The sequence below is a fragment of the Argentina anserina genome, chromosome 5, assembly GCF_933775445.1.
Source record: "Argentina anserina chromosome 5, drPotAnse1.1, whole genome shotgun sequence".
NCBI lineage: Eukaryota > Viridiplantae > Streptophyta > Magnoliopsida > Rosales > Rosaceae > Argentina > Argentina anserina.
In genome coordinates this window covers 4,543,827-4,563,433 of record NC_065876.1, presented here as the reverse complement: position 1 = coordinate 4,563,433, position 19,607 = coordinate 4,543,827, and the positions used below count along the sequence as shown (strand labels likewise).

General features: G+C 39.5%; 4 protein-coding genes across 5 annotated transcripts; 3 read left to right on the top strand and 1 right to left on the bottom strand.

Annotated features, from left to right (window-relative positions):
• Nucleotides 1-1,115: 1,115 nt before the first annotated feature.
• LOC126794088 (protein MICRORCHIDIA 7) lies at nt 1,116-7,675 on the top strand. Its single transcript, XM_050520732.1, has 20 exons — nt 1,116-1,650; nt 1,985-2,059; nt 2,144-2,178; nt 2,261-2,339; nt 2,464-2,556; nt 2,635-2,719; nt 3,721-3,796; nt 4,284-4,412; nt 4,497-4,595; nt 4,690-4,791; nt 4,962-5,126; nt 5,266-5,361; nt 5,508-5,559; nt 5,647-5,758; nt 5,873-5,940; nt 6,090-6,571; nt 6,670-6,743; nt 6,864-6,951; nt 7,069-7,191; nt 7,280-7,675. Exons 1-20 carry the CDS (start codon nt 1,266-1,268, stop codon nt 7,358-7,360), a joined length of 2,499 nt encoding a protein of 832 aa, XP_050376689.1. The 5' UTR covers nt 1,116-1,265; the 3' UTR covers nt 7,361-7,675.
• A 29-nt stretch (nt 7,676-7,704) lies between these two features.
• LOC126794104 (WRKY transcription factor 18-like) lies at nt 7,705-8,981 on the bottom strand. 2 transcript variants are annotated; one of them, XM_050520752.1, is made up of 3 exons: nt 8,681-8,981; nt 8,471-8,539; nt 7,705-8,352 (listed from the first exon to the last, which is right to left on the bottom strand). In XM_050520752.1, the coding sequence occupies exons 1-3, from the start codon at nt 8,798-8,800 to the stop codon at nt 8,197-8,199; spliced, it is 345 nt and encodes a 114-aa protein (XP_050376709.1). In that variant the 5' UTR covers nt 8,801-8,981; the 3' UTR covers nt 7,705-8,196. The 2 variants fall into 2 exon arrangements, with proteins under 2 accessions (XP_050376709.1, XP_050376708.1); XM_050520751.1 differs by having other exon boundaries at nt 7,760-8,352; nt 8,471-8,542.
• Nucleotides 8,982-13,074: 4,093 nt separating this feature from the next.
• Nucleotides 13,075-15,324, top strand: LOC126794101 (protein TAPETUM DETERMINANT 1-like). The gene is made up of 3 exons (XM_050520748.1): nt 13,075-13,245; nt 13,565-13,639; nt 14,520-15,324. Exons 1-3 carry the CDS (start codon nt 13,149-13,151, stop codon nt 14,864-14,866), a joined length of 519 nt encoding a protein of 172 aa, XP_050376705.1. The 5' UTR covers nt 13,075-13,148; the 3' UTR covers nt 14,867-15,324.
• Nucleotides 15,325-16,697: 1,373 nt separating this feature from the next.
• Nucleotides 16,698-19,270, top strand: LOC126794093 (glutamate-1-semialdehyde 2,1-aminomutase, chloroplastic). The gene is made up of 3 exons (XM_050520736.1): nt 16,698-16,945; nt 17,377-17,550; nt 18,004-19,270. Exons 1-3 carry the CDS (start codon nt 16,766-16,768, stop codon nt 19,069-19,071), a joined length of 1,422 nt encoding a protein of 473 aa, XP_050376693.1. The 5' UTR covers nt 16,698-16,765; the 3' UTR covers nt 19,072-19,270.
• The last annotated feature ends 337 nt before the right edge of the window (nt 19,271-19,607 follow it).

Genomic DNA, 19,607 nt, shown 5'->3' with positions numbered 1-19,607 from the left:
TAACACAAAGCATATTTCGCCAAAGTTCTTTTATAATCAGCAACAATAAGAGATGTTGAATATCCAAGTTAATAAGATTCGTTCTGAGGATAATGTGGCATATTTGTTCACTAAGTCTCTTCCAAAATCTACATTTGTGAAGCATGTGAGACGCATTGGCTTGCGTCGTCTATCAGAGCTCCAAGATTGAGTTAAAAATCAGGGGGAGCGGTTTTGTAGACATCAGAGGGAATCTACATCACATGCATTGTCCATTTGTAGTTAGTGCGTTGTGTTTGTTTTCTCCTTCGACTGAAGCTTTTAATTTTACCCAAAATATTTTTGGTTTGCTTGACAAGATTTTTTTACCGAGGCAACAATATTGCACTATGCCACATTAGAATCGCGATACAAGGGGAAGTGTTGTAGGAGAATCATCTCATATACATACTTGGTGTATCTTGTCCTAATTAGTATAACTTAGTTAGTTAAATAATGTTATCTTATCCCTGATTCATTAGGATCTTTGATGTAATGTCTATATATAAGGCTCTCTATGTCTATTAATAAAATTACAGTTATTCTCTCGAATTCATTCGACTGATTCGATTATACGTATGAGAATATGAAATTGAAGAGCACGAGACATTCAGGTCACAGTAATAGAACTAAGGCCTTGAAAGGTCAGTCCTACTCACCTGGATCACGAACTCGTTTAGTTGATTTTCATATGAGACTTTAATCAGGCCCAAAACGGTTTGAAATTATTTCACAATTAATTCTATCTCCACACGCACATCAGTCCGTACTTGGAAAGAAAAACGGCCTAATTTTTATGTCTCGTTAACCCACTATTCTTTACACCTATAATCGGAAAATGATTAAACAAACACTAATTACTCGATCATACTTTCATTTATGTTTGTAGATCGAAAATTTTATCTCGTAAACTATTAAATCCGTTTTATAATTTCTTTTCGCATCATTGAACTCACTTGCCCTATGAAAAACACAAATGTCCCAGTAAAGCCTATGGGCGTGCCAGCCGTACGTGTTCAAATTTGGAAGGTTAGGCAGTAGTGCAGTACAGATATTGCTGTGTTTAACATAATTAAGCACCACCACGCTGCTAAGTCCCCTGAGATTAGCGTAAAAGCCTCGGGTTTCGCATTGAAATTTCGTCTACTAGTGTAGCGTCCGCCACCCGTAACGCGATTGGTCACCTTCAGAAGAAGAAGAAGAAGCTCAGACCTCGAAGCTATCACCTTCTTCAATTTCCAGAGGAGATGGAGGCCGCCGTGGTCAAGCAAGAGCCTCTCAATGACGTGCCGCACTCTTCTACCCCGAGGCCCAGGGCCGCCATTTCGGCGGTGCCGCCGCCGGAATCGGTAATCGCGCTCGACACCAGCAGCAGCGACTCCGACTCCGACTCGGATGAGGAGGAGGACGACGCGGTTTCGGGACGCGTGCTGAAGAAGAGGAGGCTGAGCGAGATGGGAGTGATTATGCCGGTTTTGGATCCTCTAAGGGACTCGCCGGACTTGCCGCGGATGCTGACGGCGCCGTCGTCTTCGGGAAAAGGGGTGGTGGTTGTGAATTACTGTAAGCAGTTTTGGAAGGCTGGCGAGTTTGAGGCGGTGCCTTGTGGCGGCGATACTGATTCTGCTGCTGGTAAATTTACTAGTAACTGCTCTCTCTCTCTCTCTCTCTCTCTCTCTCTCTCTCTCTGTGTTTCTGTTATGGCAGAGCTACTGCATTGTGTTGTATCTCTTTGGTTTTGAAAAACTATACCGATTTTTGTGTTAATTTAGAGATTTTGAGGTGGAAAAGTTGATTGTAAGTGTCCTTAGTAACATGCAAGAGTGAATTTGGCCTTGGTATTGGTCAGATTGAAGAGTGTTGTGGATATCTTAAGTGTAGATTTAGCATGATTGTAGGTGGTTTTATATGGATCAAGCATGGATGCCGAGTATGATGTTCGACTGAGTTTTGTTTTGATATACAGTTGGGATGGACCATGTGAGGATTCATCCGAAGTTTCTGCATTCAAATGCAACCAGCCATAAGTGGGCGCTTGGAGGTAAATTTGAGTTTGATTGATCTACTGCACGACACTTGATTTTGTATCTCTATGCTTGGTGCATGACTTGGTGATGTTTTGCAGCTTTCGCGGAGCTATTGGACAATGCACTAGATGAGGTAGTCATCTGTTCCTCTTGGTAGGTTTCTCTACGATTGTTGCCCTCTCTGTTTGGATATTTATCTTCTTTTGCTGTGTCAGGCTTGCACTGGTGCTACATATGTTAATGTAGATGTGCTTGAAAATCAAAAGGACGGGAGTAGGATGTTACTCATTGAAGGTAACAAGCCTTTTTTATTTTGTTGTAAGATCACTAGGATGTATATTGCAAAATGCCAAGATGTTTCATTTTTGTTCATAAGGTATCATTTCTGGTTGATAAGTTCATTTAAAATCCCCTGCAGATAATGGTGGTGGGATGACTCCAGATAAGATACGAGATTGCATGTCATTGGGGTTTTCTACGAAGAGCAAAATCGCAAACACAATTGGACAATGTATTGAACTTGAATTTAACAGTACTTTTCGTTCTATATCTTTCTTTAAAAACTCATGTCAGTTGTTTGTTTATGTAGATGGAAATGGATTTAAAACAAGTACCATGAGACTTGGGGCAGATGTGATTGTGTTCTCTCGTTGTTGTGGAAAAGACGGAAAAAGGTTTTCTTTTCTTTTCTTTCCTTTCTTTTCCTAGTTGTATTTAATTCTTTCTATTCCAATTTTTTTTGTTCTTTTTTTTTTGTAAGGTAGGTTATAGTTGTTTTTAATAGACAAAACAAGAGAGGGAGAAGTGTAAATTTGTTAGTTGTAAGGTTAGCAAGCTATGCTTTTCTCTTTCATCTGACCTATCCACAAATGAGAATGATCTACCATTGTAGATGACTTTTGCTCATGTTTTGGTGTTCATGTGCGCACGCCTCTGCATCATTTATATTGTGGGATGTTATATTTGTTTTGCTTCTTTTTGTTTTTGTTTTGTTTTGTTTTTTGTTTTCCAGTCAGTAGTTGATCTACAATCGGGATTGAGGCAACTTTAGTGTTCTATTAGTCATTAAGTAAGTTAGTCTAAGACATGATCCATGTAATTGTATTTCTTTTTCGTTTTCATATTTAAATAAATAATAGATTATTTTTTTATTGGTGCTTTTGTTTTAGTAAGTCCAATAGGAAAGGATTCAACATGTGGGTGTATAAAGCTTTTTCAAATTTTCAATCGGTTTAGAACCTCTTTTCAGGAGAGAATGTTCCTTACAGAGTAGTGAAAAGTAGGCTCAGAATATTGGGCTTAAGCTGTGTTATAGGTAGTTCTTTTGGGGGGAAGGGACTTCTTTCTCCCAATCATAGGGATGAGAGTCATGAGACATGAGGGTCCATTAAAGCAAAACATAGAATGCACGTTCCAGACCTCCCAGTCTCCAACCCTTTTACTTGCTTATCTCTGTCCATCCGGGCATAGCAACAGGAAAAACAAGAGATGAGGTTGTTAATCAGTAACTTAACAGAAAATAAGGGTGTCAACTGTTTTCTTACGTTTTTGGAGCATTTTTGGTATGCACTCTCTGTCTCTCTCCCCTTCCTCCTTTTGCTGTAGTAAAAAGAATATTCATTGTGGTCATTTTTTTCAACGGAAACTAATGGAGACATTTTGCAATTGCTAATAGTACTACGCAGAGTATTGGATTGCTGTCCTACACATTTTTGAGGAGCACAGGGAAGGAAGATACTGTAGTACCCATGGTAATAACTTTATATTGTCTTGTCTGCCCCTCACGCACTTGATTCCTATTGTCATCTAGTGTTTTTATTCAGTTATTTTTATTACTGTTTGTTGGAACTTAAAGATCACGCTAGGACGTAACTACGTCAGCCATTTGTAACCTTTTGACGTCTAATTGATGTGGAAACCTATTGAAATTGAGAGTTAAGTGGACTCCTTTATCTGTCTTAGGAATACTAATTTCCCTTCCATGGTATTATGTGGAGTTGACCTGTTACCAAACCATTATTATTTATATTGCTACATTGGTTTTGTGTCCTTGGAGGACAAAAAAAAGGAAGACGCTGTAGGAGGATTTTGCTCCTTTAGTTGGTAGAATGACTGAAATCTTTTGGTCCTCACTTGTATGTATTACTCAATATTTCTTCAACATTATATATGATTACTATTTGGTGTTTTAGAAGCAGACCTGTACTAAAATTCCATTTTTTTCCTGTTGATGAAAAGCTTGATTATGAAAGACAAGGAACAGAGTGGTACAGGACCAAACGATCCTCTCTTAGTGATTGGAACAAGATTTTGGAAACAATACTTCAGTGGTCACCATTTTCGAGAGAAGAAGACTTGGGTCACCAGGTACTTCCTAATTTCAAATAGGTAAAGTATGCAACCATATTATCCAGCTTGTATGTCATGAATTTATATATGCATACTGCACAGTTTTATATGATGAAAAACCAAGGCACTCGAGTAATCATATACAATCTTTGGGAGGATGACGAAGGACAGTTGGAGCTTGATTTTGATGCTGATCGATATGTATGTTAATTCTTAAGCTGTATAATTTATTCAATCATGTTGTTTCATGACTTTGGTGATTCAGGCAGAATATTTGTCGTGTCTGATTTTGCAGGATATTCAAATTAGAGGTGTCAATCGCGATGAGAAGAATATCCAAATGGCGAAGCAGTTTCCTAATTCTCGGCATTTTTTGACATACCGCCACTCGTTGAGGGTAAAGTCAGATTTTATTTTTCACTTGCCTGTATTTTTTTAACCAAGTTGAAATCCTTCATAACAAAATAGTGACAAATGAGATTTTTTTGAAAATAGATCATGTTTAACTTGAAGTGAGGAAGTTAATCTATTATTTGTTAATAATTTGTTACTTCATTGTGACTCCAGAGTTATACTGCAATTTTGTATTTGCGGTTACCCAGCGACTTCCGAATTATTCTGCGAGGGAAGGATGTTGATCACCACAACATAGTGAATGATATGATGATGTCCCAAAAAGTCACATATCGGCCGCAACCTAATGCTGCTGATGGGATCCCCAAGGATGCAAATGTAAACTTTTTCAGTCCCATAATCTTCATAAATTCAAAAGAAACAACACAAGCGTAATAGTTCTTGAAAATATATTGAGTTCATTTTCGTTTCTCCTTTCACTATTGGTTTTTTGGTGCCGTGCAACTGTTGAAATCAGATGGCTGCTACTGTGACTATTGGGTTTGTGAAGGATGCAAAACATCATATTGATGTTCAAGGCTTCAACGTGTATCACAAAAATCGACTGATTAAGGTATTTTTGAATTTTCTTTTCTGTCTATGTTCAGACAAGTGTTTATTGTATATGCTGTTTGAGCAATGATTATTAACATCATTCATTCTGTAAAGGTTGCTCCCTGAACGTCTGATAGATCTTTTAACTTGAATTTTGTTTCCCAGCCATTTTGGAGGCTTTGGAATGCTGCAGGTAGTGATGGCCGAGGTGTAATAGGTATTGTCTCTGCAATCAAATTCTTTGACTTGAAACTACAGTGAGTAGCCGTAATTGAGTTTGCTTCTGATGCCTTTTATCTGGAAGGTCTGTTAGAAGCCAATTTTGTTGAACCAGCTCATGACAAGCAAGGGTTTGAGCGCACAACAATTCTTTCACGACTCGAGGCAAAACTAGTGCAAATGCAGAAGACATACTGGTGTGTGGTCTATTGGATTGTTTGTTAACCATGCCCTACATCCGGACTAAAGATGCTTGTGAGTTGTTTCCTTGCTTTATTCTCACATATGGGTGTTAACAATTGCATATGCAGGTCTACAAATTGTCATAAAATTGGATATGCTGCACGACGTAACAAGAAGGTCAATTCTGAAGATAAAGGTATGTTATAGTCTCAAGACATAAATGTTTTTGTGATGTTTCAGGAATTTTCTCTTTTTCCCTTTCTTTCTGCTATTGATTTTGCAGTTATGTACTTGTGTTGGGACCCATGTTGAACTTATCTATCTATAACTTCTATTTATCTGTAGAGACTTCCTCTGAGTTTCTTTCTGAATGGGACGGAACCACATCAGGTGGCAAGAGACCATATTCAGTTTCAGACGCATTCCGTTCAAAAGCAGCTGACAATGCACATGGGAATATACATGTATCTGGTAAAGTTAAAGCTAAAAGTACAATGCAAACCCACTCAAAGCCGATCCGAACAAGATCTTTGGAAGAATCAAGCTCTTCTGAAGCTACACTACCTTCAGTGCCCAATGCTAGGGGTGTCCATGTGCATAAACAAGTGAACAGCGGTAGGGAATCTAGGGACAAGGACATACATGTCGCTGTATGTGATAAGCAAGTGAATGGCAGCATTCATAAGTCATTTACTGCTATGCATAATTCTGGAAAAGATGGTCCACCTTTTACTGAATTATCTTCAGATATGGAAGATACTGAAAGTCAACAAGAGGGTACACCATGTAGAGGAACCAGTCTATCAGCCACAAAATCCAAGTCCAAGGTTACTGATATTCACTTTTGTTTACAACTCTTGCATTGCTATAGATGGTTTATATTTGTGTTGCATGACTTAGCTAAAGGTTTTTACTTAATTGGCAGGGACATGATTTTAATTTGGAGGATTTGAGCATTGTGCAGCGACTGAGAAAGGAGAATCTTGAACTGAAAGAGAAGTATGACACCTGCTCTTTTTCCATATTAATTCAAGTATTTGTGTGACATTCTGTACTTTGTGACCGTAATCATACCTTTTACTCATTCTCATTGATTGCATTCCTATCATTTCTATGTAGATTGAAAAAACAGAATGAAGGGGCTGCAGCCGGATTGTTGAAGGACTTGCTGCTGGAAAGGGAGAAGAGCATGGCACTTGAAACTAAGGTATTTATATCTACTACAAGTTAATTTATTGAAATCACGAGGGAACAGATCCAAGTATTTGACTTTTCTCTTGTAATATCTTGTTAAGCTAATATTTCCTTACCTGTCATCGATCAGCTGAAAGAAGCAGAAAAACAGATCGAGTTCTTGACCCAGGAACAAGATGGTCTAATCGATATATTTACAGAAGAGAGGCAGCGACGAGATGATGTAGAGAACAAGTTGAGAAAGAAGCTGCAGGTAAAATTCATTCTTTGAGTTTGTATTTTGTTGTTAGTCCAGCTTTTAAATGTTTTTCGCCGCCCCTATTTGGTTGTTGTTTGTGCAGGATGCATCTAATACTATTGAAGAGTTGGTTGATAAGATAAGGGATCTGGAAAGGAAGAAGCCTCCTAAGACAGATAGGTAGCATCATCGGCATATCGTGAAGTTTTTCTAGGATAGCCGAGTGAGTCGGCCGCAACTTCATCTTCATCCATGGTTGTTTCCGGTTTAACTTTTGACTCAGGGAAAGTGTAATGCGACCCAGAAGGTAGTGTAATGTAGTTATGTAGATCATAAGAACAGACAGTTGGTGAACTACAGGACAAGGAAAATGAACGGAGTCTAAGTAGATACATATACTGTATGTATATTAGTTGATGTTTGGGTCGATTTTGTGGCCCTGCGAGTCGACGTACATCTTATAATGGATTGGGTCAAAACTCAAAACCATGGACCAAGATTAGAAATCAAGTTCCTATGCAGTTTACTCATTCTACTTTCAATTTTGACCGATGTATTTTCTATTTTCGACCAATTACTCATTCCGTCCCATTCCATCTAAATTTACCGTTAATTTATAGATATTACAATCTAAATAACATTTTACCCCTAACTTACTTTTCTTTCTCCCCCTATGTTTCTTTCTTATTCTTCTGATCTCTCTCTCTCTCTCTCTCTCTCTCGTTAATTAGAGATTGATATAGAGATTTAGATAGAGAAAGAGACCTTGAATCATCGGGGTCTTCAGTTTGCCGTGAGCATATGACCGGACTTCTACTGACGGAGTTGGTCAACGCCGCCGAGCTCCACACAGTGTGATTGGTCTTCAACACATCCCGGTGCTTTCTGAAAAGCGTGGTCTGATTCCTCAGAGAGATGGACACAGAATAAGCTTTTCATCAACGGGTAACTTTCTCTTCTTGATCAAGGAGTTATTTTCTAAGATCATCAGGTCGTTTTCTCGGGCCAGCTGTTTGGTGATCAACTGATCATCAACTCCTTCACATGGGCTTCCAAAGCATTGTAGTTCTCGCGTAGTACAGTTAGTATTTCAGTCAGTTTCTTGTTTTCCAAAGTTAACCTATTCAATTCCTCAGCCATTGATACAGAACCATCTGCACCAGCACATGCAACTGCCTGCTTCAACATTCATAGACAGAACATGCATGCTTAATTAAATTCGTACGTATAATATATGTGACCGAATTACTAATTAACTAACAGCTGACTGATACCAGTTATTAACTACACTCACTTCTTGTTTCAGTGGTCGTATGTTGCTTTCAATTATAGCATATTCTCCTTCAAACTCGTCTACTTTTTTCTGCTGGATGGCGAAGCAGATTAACGAGTAATTACAACTTATAACATGTAATTACATACTAAACAAGAAAAAAGCTGAAAGACGTTCAACAGATCAGAATATGATCTGAATATACGAAAGCATTAGAGATATGGTTCTCACAGTGATAGTCGACGAAGCAAATCGATCTTCATCCATGGCGTGGCTGGAGTCCACAGGGACAAGATTGAGGCCAAGAGATGTGTTCACCCACGTTGAAGAATCCATGAAAATTGAAGTCATCCAGCCAGATTCCGAAGCTGTAGAAATATCTTTGGTAACTAGTTAGCTTGAATTGAAGCTTGATCCCACTGAATGAAAATTAACCTAGCTCTCGCTGACTCGATCGATCAGAACTGATGTCGAGGGTATCTGAGCAATGCATATATAGCTAATATAAGCAAGCTAGGTGGGTTGGGGATAAGACTAGATGAGTGAGGGGCAAAGGCTGATGATATCAAAGAAACTATATAATTAATGGGAATGGCTGGAGGGAAGCCGCGAGGAAAGAGCAGAGATGGAGATGTCGATATCGGAGGATGGGAGAAGCCAAGATTAGGGGTAAAACTGTCATTTAGACGGAACGAGACGTAATGGATTAATCGGTCGAAAATTGAAAATATAACGAGTGATTAGTTAAAATTGAAAATAGAAAGAGTAAATTGTCAAGACCTATAAAATACGAAGAGTGACTAGTATTTTGTCCTAAAATCTATTACAATGAGATTTTTAACAACATTTAAAAAGATCCCAAAAACTACTATTACTACCTACCAAAGATGAGAACCAAAGTTCCTACCAAACTACGAATTAAAGTTATTGTCGTGCAAAGGAAAAAAAAGCTACTACCAAAGGCAAAAAAAGTCACTTACTCTATAAAGCTATAGTTACAATTACCATCATCAAAATTTACTACAATTATCAAACAAACCTAATATCAACATACAGATACTAACAACAAACAAAACTACTCCAACATAATTAATAGTCAGTGTTCAAGCGCCTTGGCGCACTTACCTCGTTCAAGTCGGCTCTGCCGCCGCCAGTTGCGGTGGTTCGAGGTTGTCTTCACCATCTAGAAAATGAAGCTTGATTTCTCCAAAACAAACCAAGAACTATCATATACAGATGAAGCCTTTGTCGTCGAGGCTTCGGGCCTTTGCCGCCGAGGCTTCAAGAGGCATTGTCATGGCTTCAGCGACGAAGTCGTCACCATCAAGCTCTTTGCGTTGTGTCGAGCTTCTGCCTCATTGGAGCGAAGTCGAATTCCTATAGTCTGCCCTAGGATCTAGAGAGAGACAGGTCGGCGTCGGCATCGTCGTTGTAGATCGGCATCATTAACTAGGTGGAAAGGACGCGAGGTCGGAGAGGAGCTGATGGTGCGGATTGAGAATCTGATCGAGGTGAAGACATCAATAGCAGGGTTAGTGGCTGAAGGATGATTGGCGTCGGCGATGTCATAAACTTGGTCATAATTGTCAATTTGCACCCTGAATTGCATTTGAGTCAATTAACCTTCTAAACTTGGTAAAAAAATGCCGATTTGCACCTTATCCGTTAAATTTAATGTTTTTTCATCCAATTTTAAGTCACATGTATGTATTTGATGGGCAATATTGTCATTATATATTTATTCATATTTAATAATAAAATAAATTAATAAAATTACTTAAGATGAACACTTGTTACAATGTTTTTTTTTTCAAAACATATTATTTATTTATATGTTTATTATTTTACATGATATGGTATGTTAAAAGATATTATAAAAATACAAATAAATACATTAAAAATTAAAAATAAATGTGTGTTATGGGAGAATTACTATTCTACCATTGTGTGTGTCTTAGCCTTATTAGGTTTCTTGTTAGAGATGGATTGGCATCTCTGTAATAGATTATGACTCCGAATTCTACGGGATTGTGGTTACGTAATGCCTATATATAGGTCATATTATCAATAATTAAACGGTTACGTTTTGTTCCATTACGTCGTTATTATTCTCGTTTCGTTCATCCTCCAATAATGTGTACATATAAATAAATAAATATATATATATATAGTTATATACACAACACACTATATTTGAATAGGTGTGTATGTTGAATATATAATTCAAAATAGGGTTAAGTATGTAGAAAAAAGATGTAAATAAATAATTTGATTAAAAAATAATCATCCTTTTAAAGAATATTTTTATTTGTTTTAAAGAAAAATATACATAGAAAATGACAACATTACCCCTCATGTGCATGACATGTGACACAAAATTGGATAAAAACAATTAAATTTAACGGATGAGATGCAAATCGGTAATTTTCACCAAGTTTAGGAGGTAAGTTGACTCAAATACAATTTCGGGGTGCAAATTGACAAATTTAGCCAAGTTGGGGTGTATTTTGGCAATGTTACCTAATTTAAAAGATGGAGGAGCATGGACAAAAAAAATTAGGGTGTCATTTTTTTGGATGAATGGTGAAAAGTGGACTTGTATGGAAATTTCTATTTTATTTTCTCTCCCAAGTCCAATGGCCTTAATTTGTTTTTCAAAAACCAAAAATTGGACAAGAAAACGTTTGGACCCGACAGCTGACCGATGCACAAAGGTGAAATTCTACTAGTGATCCTATAAGAGCATCCACACCCATAAATTGGATTTGCTCAAGCAAATAGTGGGGTCATAAGCAAATTTTTCTCTAAGCAAATCAATTTTATATTTGCTCGAGCAAAATCGATTTTTACATACACTCATTCACAATTTGCTTGAGCAATTCAATTTTGTCTTTATTTAGAGCCCAAGACCCGAGTCCGGCCCAAGCCCCATCTCCTTTTCTTCTTTCTTCTTACCTTATTCTGCTCACGTCTCCACTCTCCCAACAAACCCATAAAACAGTCGCACCTTCCTCAGGCCTTGCCGCCGCCATCTGGCCATGATTCACACATGCAACCACTCCATCTTGTTCACCTCCCCTCACTCTATCAGATCATGGTCATTGATTATTCGTACAAGCCCTTTCTCACCCAAATCGGAGAAGTTACAGACTTGGAGCTTTGGAGAATCCCGGCCACAATTTGAGACTCCGGCGATCTCGTCAACCTTCACTAGGTAAACCCAATCTTTCTTCTTAATTTATGGTTCAATTCCAACCGAATTCAATAAATTGAAGTTTGACTTGAACTTCTCTTCTTGTTATGTCACCACGGTATCCCCACCAACGTCCTTCACCTCCCCGACGATCAATATGTGACCGTTTGAAGAGGATTGGAGGAGTTTCTGACAGAAAAAAAGAATTGGAACATTGTGGGCTCTGCCATTTGGTCGAGCGACAGATCAATTAAAATTTGCTCGAGCGGAAGATGGAGCAAAACCGGAAGGTTGATTGGGCGAGCGAATCCAACCGTCATTGTTGCTGGTGCGAGCTCCAAACTCGATTTGCTCGAGCAAACCCTGACGGTCCCACCTCTTGCTCAAGCAGCTCTCATCCTCCTGCTTGCCGGTGCAGATGCCCTAATCCTCCCCTACGGTTGGCTTACCGTGTGAGCCTCTATCATTTTTCTTGTTTCGTCTCGCAAAGTTTATTTTTCACATTGATTCAATCGGAAAACCTTATGATCACATTCATTGTAAAATCCAAGAGAGACGGGAAGAGTAACATTATACTACACTATGCTCATTCACACCACACGGAGGGGTAAAAATACCATCAATATGATTCAATCAAATCTTCAAATCTTGAACTCCATATTTTGGCACCAAAAGGTGTACACTTGCCGAGCCCCCTTCATCAATGTGAAATTGTGACCTATTTTCAGCTCTCGCTACATAGATCGGTCCATCCCTCTTCCTCAATGTGCGCGTCGGCATCTTTAAGTAAATAACTCCAAAATCCAAAGCCAACGCGTCGATGGCTAAATAGGTAAATCACCCTCTCTCTGGTCCCACACTCTCACGGTACCTGAACATTCCCCCCATAATTGACCTAATCATAAATCATTCACACCCCAAACCCACGTGCGCATTAATCCGCTCATTTAAACCCCTAATCCCCCCTGATTTAACCCTAATTAATCCCACTCTTCAACTCCAACCTGAAAAACCCTAACCACCGGCACAACGACGTCGTTTACAACCCGCTTGCGGTGTCAATAAATGCAAAAACGAATCGTATAATTTTGTCATTTAACTCTTTCCTTCTGTCATATTTGTCTCCCCTGAAAGCTCATTCTCCTCTGCAACAATGTCTGCCTCCTCCCCCACCCCCACCTCTGCTCTGTGTAGGTCTTTCTTGCCCACTTCTCCATTATTATAGTCCTCATGCTCTTTGCTTTCTTCTCTCTCTCTCTCTCTCCAAAACGCCTGCGTTTTATGCTTTTTCTCTGGTGACTGTGTCTGGCTCGAAATCCGCCGTCGTTTTGCCCCCTACCCCCTTTAGCTTGTCCCTCTCGTCACCTCTTCAAAGTCAAACCTCCCCCCCCCTCTCTCTTCTCATATCTAACTCTCTCTCTTCTCCATTTTCAAAACGCAGAGAGCCAGCAACTTAAGCTTTCTCGGCAATTCAAAGCTCCGACTACAACTCCAGCAGCCAACACCATGCGATTCGCCGCGGCGGTTATCGGAACGGCGTCGTTGCTCGTCTTTGGAGCTCTGGTGGTGGTGGTGCTGTGGAGCTCGCCTGGGTTTCTGAAAGGTACGGATACGGTTGGGATTGCTGATATTTTTCTGTTAATGATTTGTTAATATTCCACTAGATTCACGCACATTTCATTTCCGTATTATTGTTTAGACTTTAGATTCCACATTCCCCAGTAGATTTCGTTGTTTAATATAATTAATTAAAAATTTCCACCGAATTATTAGGACTCCTTGTTTCATAAACACAAGGGCTCCATTATGGACCTACTGGTTTCCCCCTCTTAATGAATATCCCATTCTGCTTCGGCCGCCTTCTTTATTCTCCAATTATCAACCACACTAATCACGCTGTTTCCTTCTTCTTCTTTTTGCAGGCGGTTATGGTTTGATCATGGAATCGGAAGCGCACGACAGTGTTGCTGCTACTCACCGGAAGCTTCTCGTCCGGGGTAAGAATTCCTTTCCAGTAATGGATGAATTTGCCGGTTGATTTTAACGGTTGGTTTCCGGTAGATTCTTTTGGTTTGGTCAAAATGAAGGAATGGAGAATTTGGGGACCAATTTTGTTTTGTTGTTGGTTTTGAAATGAAATGTGGAGGTGTTACTCAGATTCCTCTCAGAGCCACAGAGGCGCATTGCTCTCTTTTTTTTATTGAGGCAAATGCTAACGTGCGCAGTGGGGTTAATTTAAATTTTTCCTAGATTTTGGTATCATTTCAAGGGATCTTACTATCCCATCGGGTTTTCATGCCCCTTCTTTGGTCTCATTTTGAATAGTCCCTGCATGGGAAATCACACTCTTTTTTTTTGGTTAAAGAAATCACACTCTTCTTAAGCACAACAAGTCTGTCTATTGCTTCCCTTTGTTTTCTTTGAAGTGTGTGCACAAAATTTGCAAAGATATGGCTCAATTTGCTAGCTGGATTGCAATTTTGTTTAGTGTGTTGTGAATTTTGTGATGGCTTCTGTGAAAATAAATGGGGGGGGGGGGGGGCCTGGGGTTGGGGTTATAGCTAGGCAATGCTTTTCCTTAGAGTTGTGACTTTCCAATCTTACAAAAGTTTATTTTTGGGGTGAGTGCTGAAAAAGCTAGGAGGAAAGCAGAAGCTTGGTTGACCCATCTGGGTTTGTATGTATTAACTTTTCCATGTATAATTCCTGTGATCCTCACCTTCCAAAAGTGTGTTTTGTCTACCCTTTTGTTAGTGCTCACTTGGACCCCTGTAGAGCTTTCACTGTCTCAATTTCCCAAGTTCATTGCAAACTTAAAAGAAACACTCCTTTCTGCTTGTGCTTTCTTCTTTTACATGATTCATGTGTATGCTACAGGGGAGGAAAATGTGGAGCAGCCGGATCGTATTTGGGGGGAGAAGTGTAGCCGGTCGGACATAGTCATCGACCAGGGCCCCACGGCACCGCTGCCGAGCGGCATTCCGACTTACACGGTGGAGATCATGAATGTGTGTGTCACGGGGTGTAACATTAGCCGGATTCACCTCACCTGCGGTTGGTTCAGCTCCGCCACGCTGGTGAACCCGAGAGTGTTCAAGCGGCTTCGATACAATGACTGCCTTGTGAACGACGGCAAGCCTCTGGTCAATGGCGGTACAATCTCTTTCGAGTATGCCAACACCTTCCTCTACCCGCTCAAGGTTTCTCATGTCTCCTGCTACTGATCAGTTCAAGTCCATCCTTTGACCAACAGCAATATTCACCTTAGGAAAATTTAGAATTGACACAAAAAAAAGAATGAAAACCCCAAAGCAGGATTTGGTACTTTCTAGCTGTTCTTCGCAACACCCAATAGGCCTTTCGTTTTTGTGGTTCTGCTTTTGCTTTATGTATCTATTGAGAGTTATAGCATTTCTGGCTAGAGTTTTGGAGGGGAAGGTTCCAAGCTTGCTGAAGATCAAAGCTTCTTAATATTTTGGGCCTGCTTGTATATAGTTAGTTATATACTATATAGTATAGGTTGGTTTAGTACTCGTTCTCATTACTGTATGTGGGAGATGCAGGATTGAAAGCTCTTGAGAAAATGTTTCCTTTTGTTATCATGGTTCTGAAGAAAATGTGGCAAAGAGATTTTAGTAGTGGCAGAGATTTATCTGCTCGTCTTTCGTTGGTTTTGATGTGATGTCAGTAAATCATGGCCGTCTTCTAATCGTTCAAGCAATGATGTTTTGCTTTACTATAAATCTATAATAAGTACAAATCTTTGATAACGTTATATCACTAGATTTCGTTTGTTCTTTTCCGGTACAAAATCAATTACAGCAGAGAAAGATGGGATTAGAGAAATTTTAGACATATCTAAAACCTTATATTCTAATACCTTAAACCCTAATCCATAAACCCTAAATTCTATACCTTAAAAGTGTATGTCCTAAATTCTAAACCTGAAATCTTAATTCAAAATCATTAATACGTCAAACAATTTCACAAATAATAAAAATATATTAAATTATAATTTTAGTGTAATAAATCCACATGTCGAAATATAACAGATAAATAGGACCACTAAGTATTGTCACATGTTACTACGGTAACATAAACATTTCTCAATAGGATGGTCTAGACCTTCCTACGGACTTGTCCCATCTTTTACCCTTTTATTATTTGACTTGATCCTTAGTTCCTTACTGGACAAATTTCAATTTGGACGGGGAGTGCTTTTTTTTCCTTCCAAGCATCAACAAAATCGCCATTATGATGTTTCGTCTGAAATATTATGGTAAAACAAAAAACAGACACACCAAAGTTATCAGTGATGCCTTATATGATTTTGTATTTACCTCACTTGTTGCCATGCTCAATTTAGCAAGAGCTATCTATATGAAGAAAAAATCATGCAAGAATGGGGTTCTTATTTGTACAAGTGACACTTCAAACTTGGAATGAGCATGAAGAAATTAAGTGATAAACAAAAGCGTATCTTCTGCTTCAAATGCAACACAACTCTGTTCCGCTTCTTAGGGAATTCCAAATGTCAGAAAAATGTAGGTTCATCAATTCATATAATGCTTTAAAACTTGTAGTAACGTGGTTTAAGTCTAATTGATTCATTTTTCTGCAATTAAATGGCCCGTACAATGCCGGTATACAGACCACAGAGACATAAATGGCCCATACAATGCCTGCATACAGTACAGTGGCCCATAATCAAAAGCCCAAACCAGCATCTACGGACGGGTACAATTGTCTTTTTAATGGACCTTTCTTTTCAAATATCAGTATTGTACGTATATCCGAGCATAAATGAGACTATAGACACTTCATTAGCTCCAATATTTATCAGATTTTCTCGGAAACGCGTCGGAAAAAGCTCGAATACGAGCCGAGAACGTTACGAATACGCTCTCTCAAGTTGTGGATGACAATTTTACCCCTAGGTGACGCATACTGCTGCTATCAGGCCCAGCCTATAATACCCGACCCGACCCAAAGGCTTCTGATGGAGTAGTACATAATCGGTAGTCTAAGGTCATGGTCTTGCTCTCTGACACTTTATCCACTTCTTCTTCTTGTTCTACAAAAGAAACAGCAGGAGCAATAGTAGAAGAGACAAGCTAGCTAAAATGGCCAACACGATCGCCGGCGTCGCCGTCGGGATTTCATCGGCAACTCCCAGGCTATCTCAGAGACCCATCGCGCGACCTTCCCGGCGGTTTTCCACCGTCAAAATGACCGTCTCGCTCGACGAGAAGAAGAAGAATTTCACTCTTCGAAAATCCGAGGAGGCCTTCAATGCCGCCAAGGTACAATTCACTCCTCTACCTGTTTCGGATTGGTAGTCAGCTATTAACTTGTAGAGTTGAGTTGGAGTCAATGTTTTGGGATATGAGATAGTTGACTGGAGCAGTTGGAAGTAGTTTGGATTGGTTTTGATTCATTTTTTACTTGGATGTTAGGAAGTTCTATGAGTTTTGAAATTACTGAGGGATGTTTCATTTTGGCAGCTGAATGTTTAAACTTAGTGTGATGGTTTATAATGTGGAGGATGGTTTAACAAGCCCGGGAGTTTAGATCTAAACTTTCTCATTTTCAGTGACTCTTCGTGTCAAATTACTTGCAATTAAATTCAAATGGATTAGTTGATCAAAACTTGGGGTTGACCATGTGTTTCTTGTTATGGATCTCTATGCCCATCATCGTGTTGCAATTGAACTGTTGGTGTGAACTTTTATAGGAGTTGATGCCTGGAGGTGTGAATTCCCCCGTACGAGCTTTTAAATCTGTTGGCGGACAACCTGTTGTGATCGATTCTGTCAAGGGCTCTCACATGTGGGACATTGATGGCAATGAGTACATTGACTATGTTGGTTCTTGGGGACCTGCAATTATCGGGCACGCTGATGATAAGGTTCTATTTTTTCTTCTCTAATCTAGTCTGCATTATGCTGTTTAAATGCATGCGTCTGTTGAAGATTCATTTTTAGGTGCTTCAGATGGTTTTTTTTTTCATAAAACTGAATTCACATTGATGCCAAATAGAACTCATAGTTTAGTACAATGATCTGTGCACCTTATTCTTATAAAGAGAGCATACCCTCCTTAGTAGTAAGGTTGCACCTGTAGGACTCAGCTATTTATAATAATAATGATAATAAATAAATAAAAAGGAAAATTCTTACAGGCAATGTTCAAAGGAGAATTAATTAAATGGGGAATAGTTATGTAGCTTTTTCTAGAGGTAGATGGCTTCTTCATTTAGAAGCAATGTGAATGTTGCCTTCACCTCGTCAATTTACTCAATAAGCTCTTAGTTTTAGTTAAACTTTCATTTGCTTGCTGGTGGGCTGACCCTTATGTTCAGGTACTTGCAGCTCTAGCTGAAACAATGAAGAAAGGAACAAGCTTCGGTGCACCTTGTCTTCTAGAAAATGTTCTGGCAAAAATGGTAATTGAAGCTGTTCCATGCATTGAAATGGTTCGATTTGTTAACTCTGGCACAGAAGCCTGTATGGGTGTGCTCCGTCTGGCCCGTGCATATACTGGCCGAGGGAAGATTATTAAGTTTGAGGGCTGTTACCATGGCCATGCTGATCCATTCCTTGTCAAGGCTGGCAGTGGAGTTGCCACATTAGGACTTCCAGACTCACCAGGTGTTCCTAAAGCAGCGACTGTCGATACTCTAACAGCCCCATACAATGACTTGTCTGCCGTGGAAGCTCTCTTTCAAAGTAACAAAGGAGAAGTTGCGGCTATCATCCTTGAACCAGTAGTTGGGAACTCTGGTTTTATCACTCCAACCCCAGATTTCCTAAACGGAATACGCAAACTCACCAAAGAACATGGTTCTCTCCTCATTTTTGATGAAGTGATGACTGGGTTCCGTTTGTCATATGGTGGAGCTCAGGAATATTTTGGCATAACTCCTGATTTAACAACACTTGGGAAGATCATTGGTGGTGGTCTACCAGTTGGTGCATATGGTGGAAGGAGGGAGATTATGGAAATGGTGGCACCGGCAGGGCCTATGTATCAGGCCGGGACCTTGAGTGGTAATCCGCTAGCGATGACTGCTGGGATTCACACCCTTGAGAGGTTGAAGCAGCCAGGCAGCTACGAACACCTGAACAAAATTACAGGTGACCTTATTCAAGGTATTATAGATGCTGGGAAGAAGGCTGGACATGCAATTTGTGGTGGGTATATCAGTGGGATGTTTGGATTCTTCTTCACTGAAGGGCCTGTTTACAACTTCGATGATGCAAAAAAGAGTGATTCCGCAAAGTTTGGAAGATTTTATAGGGGAATGTTGGAGGAAGGTGTGTACTTTGCTCCCTCACAGTTTGAGGCTGGATTTACAAGCTTGGCGCATACTCCTGAGGACATCCATAATACGATAGCTGCTGCAGAGAAAGTTTTTAGGCAGATATAGATAATTAAGTTGCTTCTGTTGCTATTTTTGGTTTCCATCCATGTTTTTTACATGTGGCTTTTTGCAGGATTATCATATTTGTTGGTGATTTGGAGAGAGTTGTTTAAGTTTTATTCTTTTAGAATTCTTGTGCTGTTGTAATTGTTGAGTGTACCATCTGATCTTAAGCTAGTAAATAACATTTGAAAATTTGTTAGTATCCTAAAACTGTTTGTGAGGCATGATTAGATGTCCAGATTGTTCAGTTCTGTTGAGAACTTGGATTGATCATGCGTATTATAAGTGCGTTGCAGATACGACTACACCCAGGGAATATGACCTAGACCAAGCTACCACTACACCCTTGTCCACGTAGTGCTTTGTCATCAATTTGTAACTTACAGGTCTGTGTTTTAGAAAGAAGTGGTGTAGCTCTTTTCAATCTTTAGAAGGATGCTCTTTGAATTGATTAAAATGATGTGAAGCAAGGATGCAGAGTGGTCTCAGAATGTCAGAACTGAGGTGCCTACGCCCCCTAACCGTCAACTCTGCCAAAA

Coding starts and splice junctions, on each gene's coding strand:
- LOC126794088 (XM_050520732.1), top strand. CDS start 1,266: ATGGAGGCCGCCGTGGTCAAGCAAGAGCCTCTCAATGACGTGCCGCAC. Junction 1,651..1,984: donor CGATACTGATTCTGCTGCTG/GTAAATTTACTA, acceptor TTTGATATACAG/TTGGGATGGACCATGTGAGG. Junction 4,413..4,496: donor AAGAAGACTTGGGTCACCAG/GTACTTCCTAAT, acceptor CATACTGCACAG/TTTTATATGATGAAAAACCA.
- LOC126794104 (XM_050520751.1), bottom strand. CDS start 8,800: ATGACTTCAATTTTCATGGATTCTTCAACGTGGGTGAACACATCTCTT. Junction 8,543..8,680: donor TTGCTTCGTCGACTATCACT/GTGAGAACCATA, acceptor TTCGCCATCCAG/CAGAAAAAAGTAGACGAGTT. Junction 8,353..8,470: donor TACGACCACTGAAACAAGAA/GTGAGTGTAGTT, acceptor ATGTTGAAGCAG/GCAGTTGCATGTGCTGGTGC.
- LOC126794101 (XM_050520748.1), top strand. CDS start 13,149: ATGCGATTCGCCGCGGCGGTTATCGGAACGGCGTCGTTGCTCGTCTTT. Junction 13,246..13,564: donor CTCGCCTGGGTTTCTGAAAG/GTACGGATACGG, acceptor TTCTTTTTGCAG/GCGGTTATGGTTTGATCATG. Junction 13,640..14,519: donor CCGGAAGCTTCTCGTCCGGG/GTAAGAATTCCT, acceptor TGTATGCTACAG/GGGAGGAAAATGTGGAGCAG.
- LOC126794093 (XM_050520736.1), top strand. CDS start 16,766: ATGGCCAACACGATCGCCGGCGTCGCCGTCGGGATTTCATCGGCAACT. Junction 16,946..17,376: donor AGGCCTTCAATGCCGCCAAG/GTACAATTCACT, acceptor GAACTTTTATAG/GAGTTGATGCCTGGAGGTGT. Junction 17,551..18,003: donor TCGGGCACGCTGATGATAAG/GTTCTATTTTTT, acceptor CCTTATGTTCAG/GTACTTGCAGCTCTAGCTGA.